This window comes from Pseudomyrmex gracilis, unplaced genomic scaffold, assembly GCF_002006095.1.
Source record: "Pseudomyrmex gracilis isolate BER0280 unplaced genomic scaffold, ASM200609v1 scaffold_381, whole genome shotgun sequence".
NCBI lineage: Eukaryota > Metazoa > Arthropoda > Insecta > Hymenoptera > Formicidae > Pseudomyrmex > Pseudomyrmex gracilis.
Genome location: NW_018020965.1, coordinates 7,495 through 26,241, shown reverse-complemented (window position 1 = coordinate 26,241; position 18,747 = coordinate 7,495). Strand labels below are relative to the sequence as shown.

Genomic DNA, 18,747 nt, shown 5'->3' with positions numbered 1-18,747 from the left:
GTATGCTACCAGAAAGATGGGAAAAGGTAGTGGCTAGCGATGGACAATACTTCGAATAAAACATTATGTACCGTTCTTTCACAATAAATGCCCAATTTTTGATAAAAAACGGCGGAAACTTATTTATACTCCTAATATATATATACAGGGTGTCCGAAAATTACTTTAACATCTCTCGTAAGCAGATAAAAAGAGTAAAACTGAGTCAAAAAGTCCTGAACCATTTTTTTCTATTACATATAATAAAGGAGTAATTATTGAATAAATCAAGCCAATCAGCGCCGACCTTTAGCTGAACGCACGTCAGTGAACCACACGTCTGGTGTGCGTGAGCGCTCCGCGCGGCTCGCTGACATGGCCTGGCTAAAGGTCGGCGCTGATTGGCTTGATTTATTCAATAATTACTTCTTTATTATATGTAATAGAAAACAATGGTTCAGGACTTTTCGACTCAGTTTTACTCCTTCTACCTGCATACGAGAGATGTTAAAGTAATTGTCGGACACCCTGTATATGTATATTGCTGTAATATTACAACAATGTTACAAAGCAATATATTATTATATGATATTACAGCAAAGCTGCAACAATATTACGCGCTGTGCAGAATATATTTCTATAATCAGACACACAATAATATAGTAAAGTGACATGTAAGTAATGCATTTCTAAAATATCGCAGTAGTATTACAATGAGCTATACCGTGCCACAATATTTCTCAAATGTCGCAGTAATATTGTGAGATTATTACTGCGAGTGAGATTATCGTCTTGCACTATATTCAAAATATTGCTGTTATTAGAGTAAGATATATTGTCTTGCAATATTTCTCAAAAGTCACAGTAATATTACAATGAGATATGTCGTTTTGTAATATATATGAAATATTGCTGTAATATTACAGGAAGATATCATCATGTAATACTGCGGCAATATTTTATTATGATATATCACATTATAATAGTGGTGCAATATTATTGCAATATTGCTTTGCAATATGTTGGATTGTAATATTGCTGCAATAATGCTGCATTATCACAATATGATAATATTGCTGCAATATCGCAATATTGCTAAAATATTGTTGTACTATTACATGCTGTGTAAGATTAGACACTTTCGATAAGTGGCACCTCGTCGAGGTCAAACGATTAATAGTAGAGAGCTTTTTCATCAGAACAACAAGATGTATAAAATATCAAATTTTCAACCAATTTTATTAACATTCAATTTCTAAAAAATTTGTGCGGAGTCCTTTGAGCCCAAAAGTAATGTCGTTTTATTTAAGTTAAATAAAAAAAGACTTACTGTACAAAAAAGAAAAATGAGCAAAATCAACCGGTTTTACTGTTATTTTTTTTAAAGAATTAATATCTGGTTTAAAATATTAAAAGATAAATATAATGTCAACAAAAATACATTACCTAGTTTCATAAAGTCCCATGACACGCTGGCCAGCAGTATCAATGCCAACATATTCCATTCCAACCGAGCATTCGTTAAATCGAGTACGCATGAAACTTGTATCCATAACAAGTTTTCCCGTAGCAAACATAACATCTCTGAAAGTGATGGGCGAATATACTACGTAGACTAGATCTTTATGATTGTCAGGATGTATAGGACCTTCAATCCAACGAAGCGTGTTTAAGTCACCGCGTACCTATAAGTTTTTATGTATATAAATATAGAAAATTATAATATACAGAATAGATATTATATAAAAAAAACAATACGTAAAGAAACATGTAAATTACATAGTTGCGTATTGAGAGAAGAGGAAGAATTGTTGAAAAAGTTGGAGGAGTGGAAGGAGATAAGAGGCGTAAGAAAAAGAATGAAAAAAGGAGGAATGACTCTATTAATTACAGTACAATTCGATAGCGTACAATTTGACATCAAAGTATTCAACACCGTACGATTTAATACGGTACGATTCGACACGGTACGATTGGACACGGTACACAGTACATTTCCTGATATCATGTACTTTTTATAAGTAAATATTTTGTTTGCGACCGACATTATCGTACACGTGTGAGCGGAAGAGGGACTTCGCTTCTTTCCCTGCACTCCCTCCCCGAAAAATCTAACCTAGCCCTACCTGTGTTACTACTATCATTAATTGTCACGATGCACATTGCTTGTCACTGTAGTGTGTCCAATAAGTATCGTGTCGAATAATTCTGTGTGAAATCGTACGGTGTCGAATAATTTCGTGTTGAATCGTACGATGTCGAATAATTTTGTGTCTAATAAATTTGTGACAAATTTGGTATGTAGTAAATCTCTGTTCAATAATTTTGTGTCCAATAATTTGATGTCAAGCGATGTTGTCTGTGGTCAAACACGTATTGTAGAACACGCTCGAAAAGAGAAACGGTGAAAGGAGAAGAATGAAAAGAGATATTGAGAGTGTGAGTGTAGAGAAAAAGAGAAGAATGAATGGATAATGAAAAAAAGAGTACTAGCGGAAGCAGAGATATGTAGATAGAGTTTAGTGTATGTGTGTGTGTGTGTGTGTACAGGGTGTTGCATTTACATACAGGTCAGGGCGATGGATTGCCTACTGTTCCTCTGACAGGCGCGCACGCCCAAGCGTGCACTTCAAGTCTTACCGATATGGTTAGATTTTTCCAATAAATTATTTTAATAAAATATTCAAAACTGTAAATATGAAAAAAACATGATAGATATAAGCGGATTAATTAAAAAAGATAAGTAAGTGCGTAACAAAAGAATAAAACAAACTTTCTTTTCTTATGGCATATGTTTTCATGGAATTTTATAATGGTTAAACTGTCATTTTTCGTTAGATTTACTTCATTTTATTAATTTGTTTAAAAGTATCAATTTTTAAGAAAGTTTTTTATTTTACATAGTTTTTGCTATAATAAAATAAATAAAAACTAAAAAATAAAAAATATCAGAACTAATGTTATTTTTTAAATTTAGAATATTGAATAACACTCCATAAAACGTTACAAAAATTTTTGCAACATTTAAACCAATAAAAAATCGCGGCAGACGTAAGTGTCAGGAATTTATAGGATTAGTAAAAAACCGTTTACAAAAAAGGATTAGAATAACTTAATTAATTACTTAATAGAAAATTATTACTTAAAAGAAATTTATTAAGATAATAAAAAAATAATTATGTAAATATACTTAAAGAATTTTTGAATTAAGTTTCTTCTTATACTTAGAATATTTATATGTTAAAACAATAATAATTGCTTGTTGTTTTAATAAAAAAGATTTTATTACACCATATAATTAGATATTATCTTTTTGAAATTTCTAACTACTGTCGAAAAGATTCCAACGCTAAAAAAAGATTACAAAATTCTAGAAAAAGTTTGTTTTATTCTTTTTTTACACACTTACTTAGTTTTTTAATTAATCCGCTTATGTCTATCATGATTTTTTCATATTTATATTTTTGAATATTTTGTTAAAATAATTCATCGGAAAAACTTAACCATATCGGTAAGACTTGAAGTATACGCTCGGACGTGCGCGCCTGCCAGTAGGCAATCCGTCGCACTGATCTGTATGTAAATGCAACACTCTGTACGTAGGTAAGTAGGATAAAGTAGATGTATGATATGTCAAGTTAAGTTAGGTTAGGTTAGGTTAGGTTAGATTTGACCCCTAGCTCTTGGAGAGGATTGTCTCGATCCTTTTCCCTGATGGGAGGGGTAATTGGCCCTCTTTTGAGAGCCAGAGTTGGACCAAGCAAAGTGGTTCAACGAATGGAACGTCACAGAGGAAAAGCTACGCCGGACCGTTATGCGGATGACTCGCAAAAACACCGCTTGGTCTCAATGAAGTGTCCGGCAAGATATTGAGCTGTGCCTTTGGACAGAGTTCCTTGAGAAAGAAATCTTCGTCGACTGCCTGAAAACGGGGTGATTCCCCTCAGAGTGGAAGCGGGTCAATCTGATTCTCCGTAAGGAAGGTCGGCCTGCAGACTCGCCGTCCGCCTACCGGCCGATCTGTTTGCTCAACAAGACGGACAAGCTCTTACAGCGCGTCGTTGCGACCCGTCTCGTCGAGCACCTGTCGCAAGTGGGTCCCGACCTGGCCGACTGCCAATTCGGCTCCCGTCAGGGACGATCTACGATGGATGCTATTTTCCGCCTAAAGTCCCTCACAGACGCGTTGGTCAGGCAGGGAGAGAATTAGCGATTTCTTTAGATATATCCAACACTTTTAACTCTCTTCCTTAGGACATGCCCAGCATAGAATGGGCACTGAATTGTTACATGGTTCTGTCTTATCTGAGTAGAGTCCTCGGAGACTATTTTCGCAGGGAAATCAAGTACGTCGGACGGTACGGATCACCGCATAGAAAGGAGATGCACCGGGGTCCCGCAGAGATGAGTTCTGAGCTCTCTGCTATAGAACCTCGGATACAATGTAGTGATCCAGGTCGCTCTGTCCAGAGGTCTGCTCCCACTTGCGTAGCAGATGACACTCTTATTGTGGCCTCTGGTACAGACTGAAGGAGAACCAGATTGTTCGCCAAAGCAGGCACCAACTGTATCGTTGGCCACATTGAGAGACTGTGTCTAAAAGTAGCCGTCCACAAGACGGAGGCCATGTGGTTTTTTTTCTCCGCGGGAGACCATGTGGTTTTTTTCTCCGCGGGCGGCCTCCGGGGCTCAGTCTTCAAGTAGGTAAGACACGAGTCGAGGTGCATATCTTAGTCTCTACCTCGACCCGAGATGGCGCTTCGAGGAGCATTTCGCCCGGCTGGCTCTTAGAGTTCGCAAGGTCGCCAACGCTTTGACGCGTTTGCTGCCGAATCTTGGGGATCCGAAAGAGAAGGTTCGCTGTCTATTTGTAAACGTGGTCCACGCGGTGGCCTGTATGGGTCACCGCTGTGGGCGGAAGCCGCGGTGGGGGCAGGGGCTCCGAGCAAATTTGATATGCTTCGCGCCGCTCAACGAGTGGTCGCTCTCCGCGTGATACGCGGCTTCCGCACGGTGGCCGCGGAGACGGCGGGCGTCTTAGCGGGGGTATCTCCCCTGACCCTTCTTGCACTAATGTACTCGGCTCAGTACTTTTGCCAAGTCGAGCTGTTGCGGGTAAGTCTCGCGGGTGATGCATTGCGGGAGGCTCTCGCTAACTCGAAGCGCCAAGCCCGACAACAACTGCTTTGCGAGTGGGAGGAGCACCTAGACGAGTCGCGCGCGGCCGCTCAGGTAGTCGTCAGGGTTGTCCGACTCCGCTTGAAAGTGTGGTCGAAGAGAGAAGTCAGACGCCTTACTTACAGGGTGATTCAAGTGCTCACTGAGGATGCTTTGGTGAGTACCTGAGTCGTAAGGTAAGGAGTCAAAGGCACAGTGCCACAGATGCGGGACGGTCAGTGACTCGGTCGGCACACTGTGGAGGAGTGTAATTTTTTATTTGTTTACTTTATGTAAAAAAATGTTAGGTTAGGTTAAGTTAGGTTAGATTTGTCGCGAATGCCCTTGAGGCCCTACGGGTGTCACTCCGGGGCTCACAGCGCGAGCTGCGCCAGGCCATATTCACGGCAAAGAAAGCGGCATGGGCGGATCTAATATCCACCGTGGATGGCGACCCTTGAGGCACGACCTATAGAGTCGTCATGTCACGAATGCGTCCCTCCGGCCCTCCGATAACAGAGAGCATGGAGGTGAAGGAGGTCCTTGAAGCGGTCAATTCCTTGTTCCCGAGGCGGGCGGTGGAATGCCCAGAACAGATGGGACGGATCCTCTGGCGCCCGGAATATGGGATCACGGACCGCGAGATGTCGGAGGCCGTGAGGAGAATGGTGCGCCGACGGACTGCTCTGAAGCTCGATGGCCTGACGGGCTCGGTTTGGGCCCGAGTGGTGGCTCTGGCTCCCTCTCTGGTGCACAGATGTCTGGATAACTGCCTCAAGCGAGGCAGTTTTCCGGTAGCGTGGAGACGATCACGTCTTGTGCTTATTAAAAAGCCGGGGGCCCGCTCTTCCTTCAGGCCTATGTGCCTGATGGATGAGTTGGGCAAATTATTCGAGCGAGTCCTATCCGCTCGGATAGAGGATTGCGTCTCCAGGCGAGGCGGACTGTCGCCGCGGCAGTTCGGCTTTTGGGCCGGGCTGTCTACGTGCGATGCGATCGCGCTGATGCGAGCGGAGGTGGAGAGCCACACTCGCGAGGGACGAGTGTGTGTGGCGGTAAGCCTGGACGTGAAAAACGAGTTCAACACCATATCGTGGGAAGCCATCCGGGCCGCTGCGCGGAAGTGGGGTTTCCTTCCGTAGTTGAGCGACAGGCGTGTTGTATTCCCCTACGGGGACGGACGGGTGAGGTCCCGTCTCGTGTGGCGTTCCTCAGGGTTCCGTCTTGGGCCCCCTGTTATGGAATCTGGGGTTCGATCCGGTGCTGCGGAAAGGCCTCCCTGATGGATGTTCCCTCGTGTGCTACGCGGACGACACCCTGGTACTGGTAGGAGGAGAGACTGATGGACGGGCAACACACAGGGCCTCTGTTGCGATCGCGCTTATGGGCGGGCTGGGCCTAGAGCTGGCCTCGGCTAAAACTGAGGTGGTGGCCTTCAGGCCTCGGGGCCGCTGCGGGGGACCAGTGGAGGTCTCTGTCGGCAATACCCGGGTGGTCTCTGGATCACTAATGCGGTACCTGGGGCTGTGAGTTGACGACCGCTGGAGGTTTGGGAACCATTTCCGACGGACAGCGGAGAAGGCAGCCCGAGTAGTAAACGCCCTGGCCGGGTTGATGCCTAATTTGAGGGGGCCGCGCACACGTGCTAGGCAACTGTATTACACCGTGGTGCACTCCGTGATTTTATACGGGACGCCTGTCTGGCACCGTGAAGTGGGATTAGGGTAGGAGGTCTGCTCCCCTCAAGGAGCAAAGGCTAGTGGCGGCCAGGGTAGTGTGCGCTTATCGTACGGTGTCGTGCGATGCTGTGAGGATGTTGGCTCGTATCATGCCGATCGAATTGATGGCACAAAAGCAGGCCCGAGTATTTGAGGTTTCAAGGCGAGGCCGTGAAACTGATGGAATGCTCGGGTTTGCTGATATTGCAGAAACCAGGAGACTGGTCGAGCAGGAGGCGGTGGAGGCGTGGAGGGCGCGACTGCGTGTTCCCTCCTTTTCTGGAAAGCGCGTGCGGGAAGCCTTCGAGCCGATCCTTGATCGGTGGTTAACGTGTCGGGGTGCGGTGCTCACATTTAGAGCCACGCAGGTCATTTCAGGCCATGGGGGGTTCGGTGCCTACTTACACCGAATAGGCAAGGCTCCGTCGCCTCTCTGCAGTCATTGTGGAGAGGTGGACGTGGATACCGCCTGGCATACCCTGGCGGAGTGCCCTGCGAGGCTGTGTGAAAGAATCCGGCTCATTGCTATTATGGGTCCGGATTTGAGTCTGGCATCCGATGTAAGACGGATGACAGAGAAGAATGAGTGCTGGCGGGCCTTCCTCACTTTTTGTGAGGGGGTTATGAGCACCAAGGAAGAGGCCGAGAGGGTGCGCCAGGGCTTGCGCCCCCTCTAAAATTTTAAAATTTTAGAGGTTGTTCTGCTCCCCTGCTTTCCCGACTTCCTCTTCTCTTTGGAGGGGGATCGGTGGACAGTTGGTATGGGTCGGAAGCAGGCTGCAGGAAGAGAATGGCGGGAGCCATTCTCGGCCATTGCACGCAGCCTGCACGGAATGTGGAGTAAGTTATGGCGTGATCCCATTTCTCACTCCAATGAAAATAGAAGGTGTAAGCGGCAGCGATGCTACTTAAGCACAAAGAGAGAGGGAAGAAGTAAGTGTCTCTTCGGTAGTCACCCTCTCTCCCTAGTGCGAGATGATCATCGGGGGGTTTTAGTGGGTATACCCTCTTTTGGAGGGGAGTCCCACATAACCCGGGTTTCTTCTCCCGAAGGACCTGGGTATGCGTAACGCATTTTCCCTCGTTAACAAAAAAAAAGATTTGTCGCGAATAGGTCCCGATCTGGCTGATTGCCACTACAGCTGCCGAAAAGAACAGTCTACGGTGGACGCTATCCGCCGCGCCAAATCCCTCTTGGAGAGAATGGTTTCCCGGAGAGGAGTGTTGATTGCAGTGACGCTGGACAAAAAATGTGTTCAACTCCCTCCCATGGGGCAGTATAGGGCGTGCACTCGAATACCAAGTGCTGCCCTACTTGGGCAGGATCATCGAAGATTACTAGGATGACTGTCTTTCCCATCGTCGCCGTCAACATCCGCACCGCCTTCTTTTTTCGAGAGAAGCAAAAGAATGTTCCCGCTCCTTCTCGGCAGGCTCTTTCTGCAGAATCACCTGCTCGCAAAAGGAGACTACTACCCTTCACTTTTCCTCTCCATCGACCGCACAATTACCGGTAGGAAGAGATCTTATCTGACGCAGTAGACCAGAAAACGGCGCTTGCCAGCTCATGCCGGATACTCTTTCAGAGTGTGCCGAGTTTCTGATCGATCCGCACTCACTGCAATGTGCCGTCAACTCTTGTCCGACCCGACACAGGTACTCCCTGAAGCAACCATGCCCGAAGAGCACTTGCGTCAGATGACTCTACCGAAGCCCCTGTTTAGCCACCGTTAAAAATGTGGCCAAACAGTTCCGACAGCGCGCTAATCAGCCGTCTTTAGCTGATTTAGTCACTGCAGCTACTGCTACAGCACACGATGCCGGGCCTGGCGCTTTGCACAACTGACCGTCTCATTGAGGCAGAAGCTCTCTAACCTCCCATGAAGGTCGACGCGTACATCATAGATTTCTGCGTACATCCCCGCCAGCAGTCCCGCCATTTTGTAGGAGATGGTCCCGTACGCACGGTTAACGCGAATAGCAATAATTCGCTGCGCGGCACGAAGAAGATGGAAATTTCCGCGCCCTGTGGTTCGTGTGACATCAGCTCAGATTGATGACCTGTACAGGGCCACCGAGTGGGCCACCCTAAAGTAGAGAAGGCCTTCTCGTCCGAGCCTCTAAAATTAGCAGCAGGCGACAAAGCGCGGTCGTCACCCGTTTGATCTTGAGAGCAAGACGGCCAAAATGTCTTTCAAAGAGAGACCAGCGAATGTTGTACTAAAGTACACCGCCCGAGTGAACTCGAGAGCGGTGCACTTGGACACAGTTCAATTAAACACAGTGCAATTAGACACGAAATTATGGACACGGTTCAATTAAACACAGTTTTCAATTGTATACCGTTCAATTAGACACCGTTTATTTGCATACCGTTTACTTGCGCACCGTCTATTTGCACACTGTGCATTTGTACACCGTTGTGCGCAAACGCATCCAAAAATACCGATGCCAGACATGCAGACTTAGCGAGAGATCAATAAAGGGAGAGAAGCGAGGAAAAGAGGCAAAGGTCCTCCTTTTGTGGAGAGCAAAGCCTTTCTGCTTATACGCTTACAACACAGTGTAGAAGACTGGACTTCTGCACTGCATATTCTTTGGATACGTCCGCGCACGACAGTGTACATGCACAGTGTGCAAATAAACGGTGCAAGTGAACCGTATACAAATGAATGGTGTACAAATACACAGTGTGCAAATAAACGGTGCGTAAGTGAACAATATGCAAATAAACGGTGTCCAATTAAACAGTGTGCAATTGAATCATGTCCAATTAAACCGTGTCTAATTGAACCGTGTCCAATTGCACTATGTGCAAGTGCACTGTGTCTATTTGAACTGTGTCCAAGTGAAGGCCACTCGTCCAATTGCACAGGCAGACAAAAGAGAGAGACCTTGTAAAATTGTATAGCAGTTTGCGGACGCTATACAATTACATATCTATATTGTTAACCAGAGCTCGCAACACACGTGCGTCCGGAAAGACGGGGGATCCATAGTGGATCTTACGTTTGTGTCCTCGTCCTCGCGGCGCCGTGTGTTCGGATGGAAAGTGATAGTGGGCATGAAAACCTTCTCAGACCATTGGTACATCATCATAATGTCTCTGTACTTCTCAGACGTATCTGGGGCCGTTAAGAAACGAGAGGCACTCCATCCCGAGAGTGAGTCAAACTCCTCAAGTTTAATTTTAATGCTCTGTCCGCTGCTGTTCAGGTAGTGGCTTGGCCATTTCGATCAGCTGAGCCGCGCGGAGATTCAGTGGTTCCGAGAGGCGTCGATTTGCGCTCCCGGGATCCTCTTAAAGAGGTCGGTGTACTGACGGACGGATAAAATTGTTAATCTTAGGATCAATTGCGTCTGTGCCAGAAATCAATACACCAGGACCCGTCGTCGTAAAAGAAGCGACGTGGTCGACAGAACAGTAGAGGCCTATGAAGGCTACCGCGAGGCACGCAGAGCTTTTAGAGTGGCTATTAGAAAGGCCAAGACCTGCGCGGAAGAACTCTAAGAAACTTTCGACAAAGTTCCATAGGCGTCCATACAGACTAGTCATTGGTAGATTTAGCCCTTGCACGCCTCCGATCACCGAGAGTTCCAGCTCTTCAAGAGAAAGGTAGTCTCAGCCCTGATCCCTGGGTAATGAGGCAAGTGGCCCTTTCGGAAACCTAAGCCGGACCAAGTGGAGTGATCCGACGACTTGGGAGTTACGGAGGCGAAGTTCATCAGAACCATGCAGAGAATGGCGCACAAGATCACCGCGCCTGATCCGGATAATGTTTCTGGAAAAGTGTTGGATCTGGCCTTTGGACAAAGCCTCTTGGATGCCCGCCTTTGGCAGGTGTTTACAGACAGTCTGAGGGCTGGTTTCTTCTTGAATGGAAAAGAGCCAAACTAGTTCTTCTAAGGAAGGAAGGGCGGTTTGCGGACTCGCCATCCGCATACCGGCCGATATGCTTGCTGGATGAGGCAAACTGCTAGAGAAAATAATAGCGCCGCACCAGTCATTTGTCGCTGATAGGTCTTGACCTGGCCGACTGCCAGTTCAAATTGCGGGAGGAATAGTAAACGGAGGACGCCATCCTCCGTCTGAAGTCCATCTTGGACGCGTCGGTCAAGCGGGAAGGGAAGGTGTTAGCAATCTCTTTGAACATATCCAAAGCCTTCAACTTTCTTGGGACAGCATAGAACGGATCCTGAAACATCACAGGGTCTTGTCCTATCTGGGGAGAGTCTTCAAGGACTACTTCCGCGACAGGGAGATTACCTATGTCGGTACGGAATACCGCATTGAAAGAAGATGTGCCGCGAAGTCTCGCAGGGATCAACGCTGAGTCCTTTACTGTGGGACCTTGGGACGATGCGATCATCTAGACCGTTTTGCCCTAAAATTTCGGAAGCGGTGCACTTGGATACCGTTCAATTAGACAAAGTGCAATTGGACACGTTGCAATTGGACACAGAAGATGCACACCGTTCAGTTAGACACTGTTTAAATGCGCACCGTTCACTTAGACACCGTTTATTTGCACACTGTTTATTTGCGCACCGTTTATTTGCACACTGTGCAGAAGGACACTGCTTATGTAGTAACTGTGCAGTTGTACACCGTACTGCGCAGGCGCATCCGAAGGCCCCGGCGCAAGACGCGCAGACTTAGCGAGGGACCAGCGAGGAGAGAGGAGCGAGAAGGAGGGGCGAAGCTTCTCCCTCTGTGGGGAGCGCAGCTCTCCTGCCTATACCCCAGTCAGAAATCGACGTCGATCAACCGTAGATCGACTAGTATAATCGACGTCGAATCGACGTCGATTCGACAAGGTATTTCTGACTGAGTACGCTCACTACACAGTGTAAAAGAATGGGCTTCTGCACTGCGCATCCTTCGGATGCGCCTGCGCAGTATGTGTACAACTGCACAGTTACGATATAAGTGGTATCCTTCTGCACAGTGTGCAAATAAACGGTGCGCAAATGAACAGTGTGCAAATAAACAGTGTCCAAGTAAACGGTGCGCATTTAAACAATGTCTAAGTAAACGGTGTCTAATTGAACAGTGCGCATCTTTCTGTGTCCAATTGCACCGTGTCCAATTGCACTGTGTCTAATTGAGCGGTGTTTAGGCGAATGCCATTCTAAAGCCTCAGCGTTATTTCTTACGCTAATGATTTTTTGATCGTGTTCTCAGAACGTTTCTGAGAAGAAGCCAGAGTTAGAGTTGAAGTGGGCACAAACTATGTCGGTGGCCGAATCGGCAGACTGGATCTCAAAGTGGCTATTCACAAAACCGAGGCCATGTGGTTTTATGGGAACCTCGGGGAACATATCCCCCGGAACTCAGCCTTTAGGTAGAAAGCTCGGGTTCCGGTAGAATTTTGGATAAAGTATCTAGGACTCTATTTTGACTCGCGCTGGTGCTTCAAAGCACTTTGCTTGTTTGGCCTCCAGAGTTCGCAAGGTGGTGACCTTTTTGGCGAGATTGTCAAATCTCGGGGACCCGCCAAGGGAAGTCCGCCGCTTCTACACAAACGTGGTCCACGCGGTGGCTCTGAGCGGATGTCGCGATAGTGGCCTGTGGATGAAGCAACTTTGTTAAGGTCCGTTCTGCTCAGCGAGTAGTGGTCCTCCGCGTCATTTGCGGGTACACAACCGTGTCGTATGAGGCGGCGAGGATTCTGGCGGGATCTTTTTATTTGACCTTATTGCGCGGATGTACTCAGCGAGATACCACAGCCGGGTGGCATTGCTGCGGGAGAGTTACAAAAGGCCCCGCCTAAACTTGGCACTCTATAACTCGGAGCATCAGGCCCGGTGACAGTTGGAAGCAACGTCTGCCACAAGTGGCCACCCAGAAGTTCGTCGGAGCCGTTAGACTATTCATCACAAAATGGCTGAACAGCGGCACTGGTAGATTTACCTACTCCGCGTGACTCAGATGCTCATCAAACACAGCTATTTCGAAGAGTATCTGAGTTGCAGTGGAAAGGAGCCAATGGCACAGTGTCATGTGTGTGGTTGACCAGCGACTCGGCGCAGCACACCCTAGAGGAGTATCCGTAGTGGGCAGCGGAGCGCTGGGAGCTGATCGGCCGAATAGATAAAAACCTTTCCCTGGCGGCTGTCATGCGAGCGTTGGCCGCCAGGAGAGAGGCAAAGTGGTAAGCGGTAGCCTTTTTTTGTGAACAAATGATGTTGTAAAAGAAAGTCGCCGAGCGGGAGAAAAAGAGACTAGCTCTCCTTCTTGGCGACAGGCTCAGATAGGAATGTGCGCTGGTGGTGACGGTGCTCCCGCTGCCCGCGCACCTCACCGCAATGCGAAAATCCTCGAGTAACATTGGTCCACCCAGGAGACTTAATCTCTTTGAGTGGGAACCTGATAGACTAAGGCGATGAGTGTTGAGGAACCGCGTCCCTCCATTAACCCGTCGCCTTCAAAGAGCATAGCAAAAGGTAGGAAGGGTGGAGACACACTGGGCTCTTCGGGAGCCATGACTCTGCCGCAGCCACAGCTACAAGCGGCTTGCGCCCAGGAGGGACATTGCAGAAGTTCCACCCGTTTTTACAAAAGCGAAAAACTCCGACGTCACTTTTGAGGAAACTGTGTTCTCTTCCGGGAGAACCTGGTCAGACTGAGGCGTTGAGAATTGAGGAAACTGGCTTTCTCGTTAACCAATCGTCTTGACAGGAAAGTGGAGAAAGCGAGCGGCAGCCCCGGGAGTGGAACTGCCACTCCCTGGGGGAATTATTGCAATCAAGACCGCGATGGGTCAAGGAAACTCTGGCTCGTCTTGCACGCGGTCGCGAGACAGAGCGACGCAGCGGAGTGTATCCCACTAATTGTCACAGTTAGTGGCGACTGAAGGAAGATTGTTTTTCTTCCGAGAAGTCGTTGGCCCAAAAGAAAATCTCGGCAGTGTCTTAGCCAAGGGTTCCGGGTCTCTCTCTGCAGTAGGCTGAGCAAACACACAGTAAAGGTTTTTGTGAGTACACTTCCCAGTTGAGAGGGAGTCCCACATAACTCGGACGTCTCTCTCCAAAATCGGGGTATCTATAAAGGATTTGCACCACGCAACAAAAAGTTAAGGTAGTTTCGCAGTGCGGTAAGTTATTTTAAAGTAGATGTAAGGTATATTGTAAGAGCGGAAATATTAAATTGTAATTCCTAACAGAAACAATAAAGATAATTCTATATAGTTGCGCAAATTATATCAATATAAAATTAATGTTTTTCTATTGGGACCTTGAATAAGTTCTCGCTGTTTCCCAACAGATGGCGTTACCAGAACTGCGTGCGTGTAATTTAAGATGGTAACGAATCTATGAAAAATACCATATTATAGGCAAGCTTGAAATTCAGTGTATGTTTTAAGTTGGATTGCATCAGCCATATCGGTTGGACGTGCGCAGTGAATATTTTTGGACAATTGTCGGTGTTTTACACCACTTTCTTTATTATTATCTTTAATTTAAACAAATGTACAACTCCGTGGATTGGCGTCAGGAACCCAATCCACGGTTTTTAAACCTGTTATCAAAAAGACGTAGAATGGCGTATGGACTAGCTTTATAGGTCTACTGAGCCAAAAGAGCACCAACCTTCAGTGTATGTTATTTCGCCCAAGTGTAAACAACTTTTTTTCATAGTGGTAAACATGTCGAGTTTCATGCCAAAAAAAGAGTATTTGTGGGGAATTTTATTGCACTATTTGGTTCAAAACAAATCTGTAGCTGAAGCACACAGAATTCTTGTTGAGACTTACGGCGACCATGCTCTGTCGGAAACAACATGCAGAGATTGGTTTAGACGCTTCAAAAATAATGAATTTGATGTTGAAGATAAAGAACGCTCTGGCGCACCAAAAAAGTTTGAAGACGAAGAATTGGAGGCATTACTTCATGAAGACTCATGTCAGACGCTAGCTGAACTTGCAGAATCATTAGGAGTAGATGACACAACAGTTTCGAAACGTTTGAAAGTATTAAGAATGATTCAAAAGCAAGGACATTGCCGTACGAGGTAAAGCCGAGAGACGTCGAACGGCGTCTTTTCACGTGTGAACAGCTGCTTCAACGGTAGAAAAGGACAGGTTTCTTGCATCGTATCATGACTAACGATGAAAAGTGGATACACTACGATAACTAAGCGTAGAAGATCGTGAGGTAAGCCTGGCCATGCATCAACATCATCGGAATAGCTGAATATCCATGGTTCGGAGCTTCTGCTCTGCATTTGGTGGGATCAGCTGGATGTAGTTTATTATGAGCTGCTCAAATTAATTAAAATCATCACGGGAGATCGGTATCAACTACAATTGATGCATCTGAGCCGAGCATTGAAAGAAAAACGGCCGCTATACGAGCAGAGACACGACAAAGTGAATTTGCAACATGCCAACACTCGGTCACATGTTGCATAACCGGTGAAAACTTATTTGGAAACGCTTAAATGGAAAGTCCTACTTAACCTGCCTTATTCACCAGACATTGTTTCTTCCGATTATCACTTGTTCCAATCGATAGCACATGGTCTGGCTGAGCAGCACTTCTATTCTTATGAAAGTGCCAAAAAATGGGTCGATTCTTGGATAGCCTCAAAAGACGTGTCGTTTTTTTGACGTGGAATCCAAATGCTGCCAGAAAGATGGGAAAAAGTAGTGGCTAGCGATGGGCAATACTTTTAGTAACATGTTTTTTACGACGTTTTTTAAATAAAGCAGTAATTTTCACGAGAAAACAGTGAGAACTTATTTAAAATCCCAATATAATTTATTAATTATGTTATATAGTTTGATAAATAATAGTACATACCATTTGATTAACAAAAGCGTGAGAAACAGGTTTCGATTTTAAACTTAATGACAGCGGTTGATGTCTATAGGACCCCCATACTTTTCCCGGACGCAAAACATTCATCGGCAAATCTAGTTGAAGCTGTTTAGAATAAAAAGAATTTTGAAGAGAAAATTTAGGAGCATTGATGTCTTGTATTAATACGCTTCTGATTATTTCTCCACCTAATTCCTTTCTCAAACAATTTACAAATCCCAGCAAACCACTTTCAAAATCTCCTTCGCTGACAAGTAGTATTCTATTATTTGTTTCATTTTCCGTTTTCATGATCAAATTCAGCTTTTCGAGCCAAGTGAATTCAGTATTGTTAACATAGATAATTTCCGTTTTTTTAATCACTTTGTCTTTTTTCTTCAGTAGTATAATACTCTCTTTCATAGTACTTTTTTCTAATATTATATCTAATCCGTATTTCGAAAGTACCGAAGGATTCTCAAGTTTGAATGATTTCTCTCGCGTCAACACAAAACCTCCATTCTTTAATTTTGATAAAATTTGTTCTAGCTGAATATTTTTACTTTTTGTTAGAAGCCCGATACCAACGACGAGGATAGCGTTCTCTTCAGTGGATAGGTCTTCCATATTTATAAAGTTCACGTTTGGAGGTAATGCATCGTTGAATTGATTGGATGATGCCGTTAGAATCACATTTGCCTGAATCAAAGGTAAATCACTCAGAATTTCGGCAATTATAGGAGATGTTAAGTCTTTTGCTATCACATTGTCAGAGCTATCAATCAGTTCGATAGTCTTCACATGAATAGCTTGATGATATTCAAGTGCAATGTGCGTGGATAATCTGATAGCTTCTTGGAGAGAAACTTGCGCATCATCACGATATGCGACAAACTTGTATTCTTCGAGAACTGAATTACCGGTTGATGGTTGGCGGGATATATCTATTGCTCCTACACCACGAATTTCGACTCCACCTGAGATGATGGTCTCCCATTCTTTGTACACATATACTGATAACTCTACAATACAAAGAATAACAATTAAAATATATATAATAATTGCAAAAAAGTAACTTATACATCAAAATTTTCTGACAAACTTACGTCCATCTTCGGAACCTAACTTTTTGAGTTCTTGTTGGTGAAACTTAGTATCGATTACTATCTTCTGTATTCTCATAGGTACGTACAAATTCCTCGTGTCCAGTCTCAGAATCATCATTTGCAACATATTATCAAGAAATGTTACCCAATTATCTGTCCAAGTAATGTGTCCTTTTTTTCCTGAGATTGAGGAACTCTTTAAGGAGCAAAATGAATTACTGTATTGATAGCCGCGTAGTCTTAGTTCTTTATAAATGTCCTTCGTAGTCATTATTTCTTCCTCGTCGTCATTTTCTGATAAAAGTGCAACTGGTATTTTTTCTTGTACGGGATTTTTTACAGCGCGAATTATTCCGCTTGCAACTGCACTGCCACTTTCTGTCACTTCAAACCTTCCAGTGCCTACATAAAAACCATTGTTGTAATGTATCAAAATATTTAATAATCAATCAATCAATCAATCAATCGCCCGTGACAGGTTCAAAGAAAATAAATAAGGCCGATACAGGCAGTATATACCAGATGGAGGTGTATAAAAAGAATTCTTTATTCAAAAGATCAAACGTTTTGATCCGTAATTTGGACCTCAATCAAAAGTTTAGACTTTAATTTTATAAACATGTTTTTCGACCTATTGCGTACTTTTGTTCTTTGATCATATAGTGGGGGTTATCTCTATATATTTACCTGTTGCCAAGTTTCATTTCAGTACACAGTTTTGTATTTCATACATTTTACAACATTTAATATTTTGTGTGATGTTGTGAAATTTCATCTTGTTTTTACTTTAGTGAGTTTATTAATTTCGATATATTTTTTAATTTGTATAACTATGTATTNTTTGCGCTAATTAATTAATTATTCTTACCAGATGTAACTTTTTACACTGAGGAAGGTCCAAATTACGGATCGAAACGTTTGATCTTTTGAATAAAGAATTCTTTTTATACACCTCCATCTGGTATATACTGCCTGTATCGGCCTTATTTATTTTCTTTGAAAATATTTAATATATAATAAATTAATATTAATTTTAAAATAATAATTAAATTAAAACAATATAACTAAAGTTAATAAACGCGTCAAACGCTAATGCAAAATGTAAATTTTTTTTTTATTTTAATTATACAAGGTGGAAAAAAATACACAAACACCTAAATATCTCAGAAAATATAAGTTTTACTTATATTATCTACTTATTTACTTAGAAAAGTGTTTTAGACAAAAGTAGGTTTAGTCGTAAAAGTAGACACGATTTAAAAAGATCTATTTATTAATTGTATTACTGTGACTTTGGATTACGCCGCCAAGATCAGGTTAAGATCACATTGACTTTTTTTAAATAGAACTCCCTATTTTTTATTGCAGATTCTTATAGCCTAACTTAAGAGCTTTCCAAAACGCTATAATAAAGTTTATTTTCTTTAAGTACTCTCTTTGTACGCAATTATCATAGCCTTTTCTTCTTTATTTAATATTTTACCTTTTGGCATATTCACAATCAAACTAATCTAAAACTATTCTTTATTTTATAAAAGTATAAAGGCCCTTCTACAATAAGATATTAGTAATAAATCAGAAGTCAGAAGCAAGAAATTGATCAATCACAGTCAAATCACAGAAGAATAATCGATTGTGATTAGTCAATTTCTTGCTTCTGACTTCTGATTTATTACTAATATCTTATTTTAGAAGGCCTTTAATAAATTCAATACTTTTCCATGTCGTACACAGTACTTACTAAGTTAAAAATGAGAAATAAGAAAGATGGATTTATGGAAATGTTGCTTGAAGTTGCAGTACGATGCTATAATAATCAGAAAAACCGGCCCAGTGGTCTTGCGGCCTGAGTGCAGGAGCTGCAAACCCGGAGGTCCCGAGTTCGAATTCGCTCACCACCTAAGGATTTTTTCCGGGCCGATCCTTTTCAACCGAGTTTATCGGCGAACTAAATCGGGCCTCCAAAAATTAATTCGGGTATAATT

At 43.9% G+C, this 18,747-nt stretch overlaps 1 protein-coding gene across 1 annotated transcript in view; it reads right to left on the bottom strand.

The window, feature by feature from the left end:
- The window catches only part of LOC109860414 (fatty acid synthase-like), a 73,607-nt gene extending 55,352 nt beyond the window's left edge, over positions 1-18,255 (bottom strand). The window contains exons 1-4 of the mRNA XM_020439482.1: positions 18,246-18,255; positions 16,763-17,164; positions 15,660-16,678; positions 1,426-1,664 (exon numbers count right to left, since the gene is read on the bottom strand). Coding sequence (XP_020295071.1) covers positions 1,426-1,664; positions 15,660-16,678; positions 16,763-17,164; positions 18,246-18,255 — 1,670 coding nt within the window. The remainder of the gene's footprint in view (positions 1-1,425; positions 1,665-15,659; positions 16,679-16,762; positions 17,165-18,245) is intronic.
- Between the last annotated feature and the right edge of the window lie 492 nt (positions 18,256-18,747).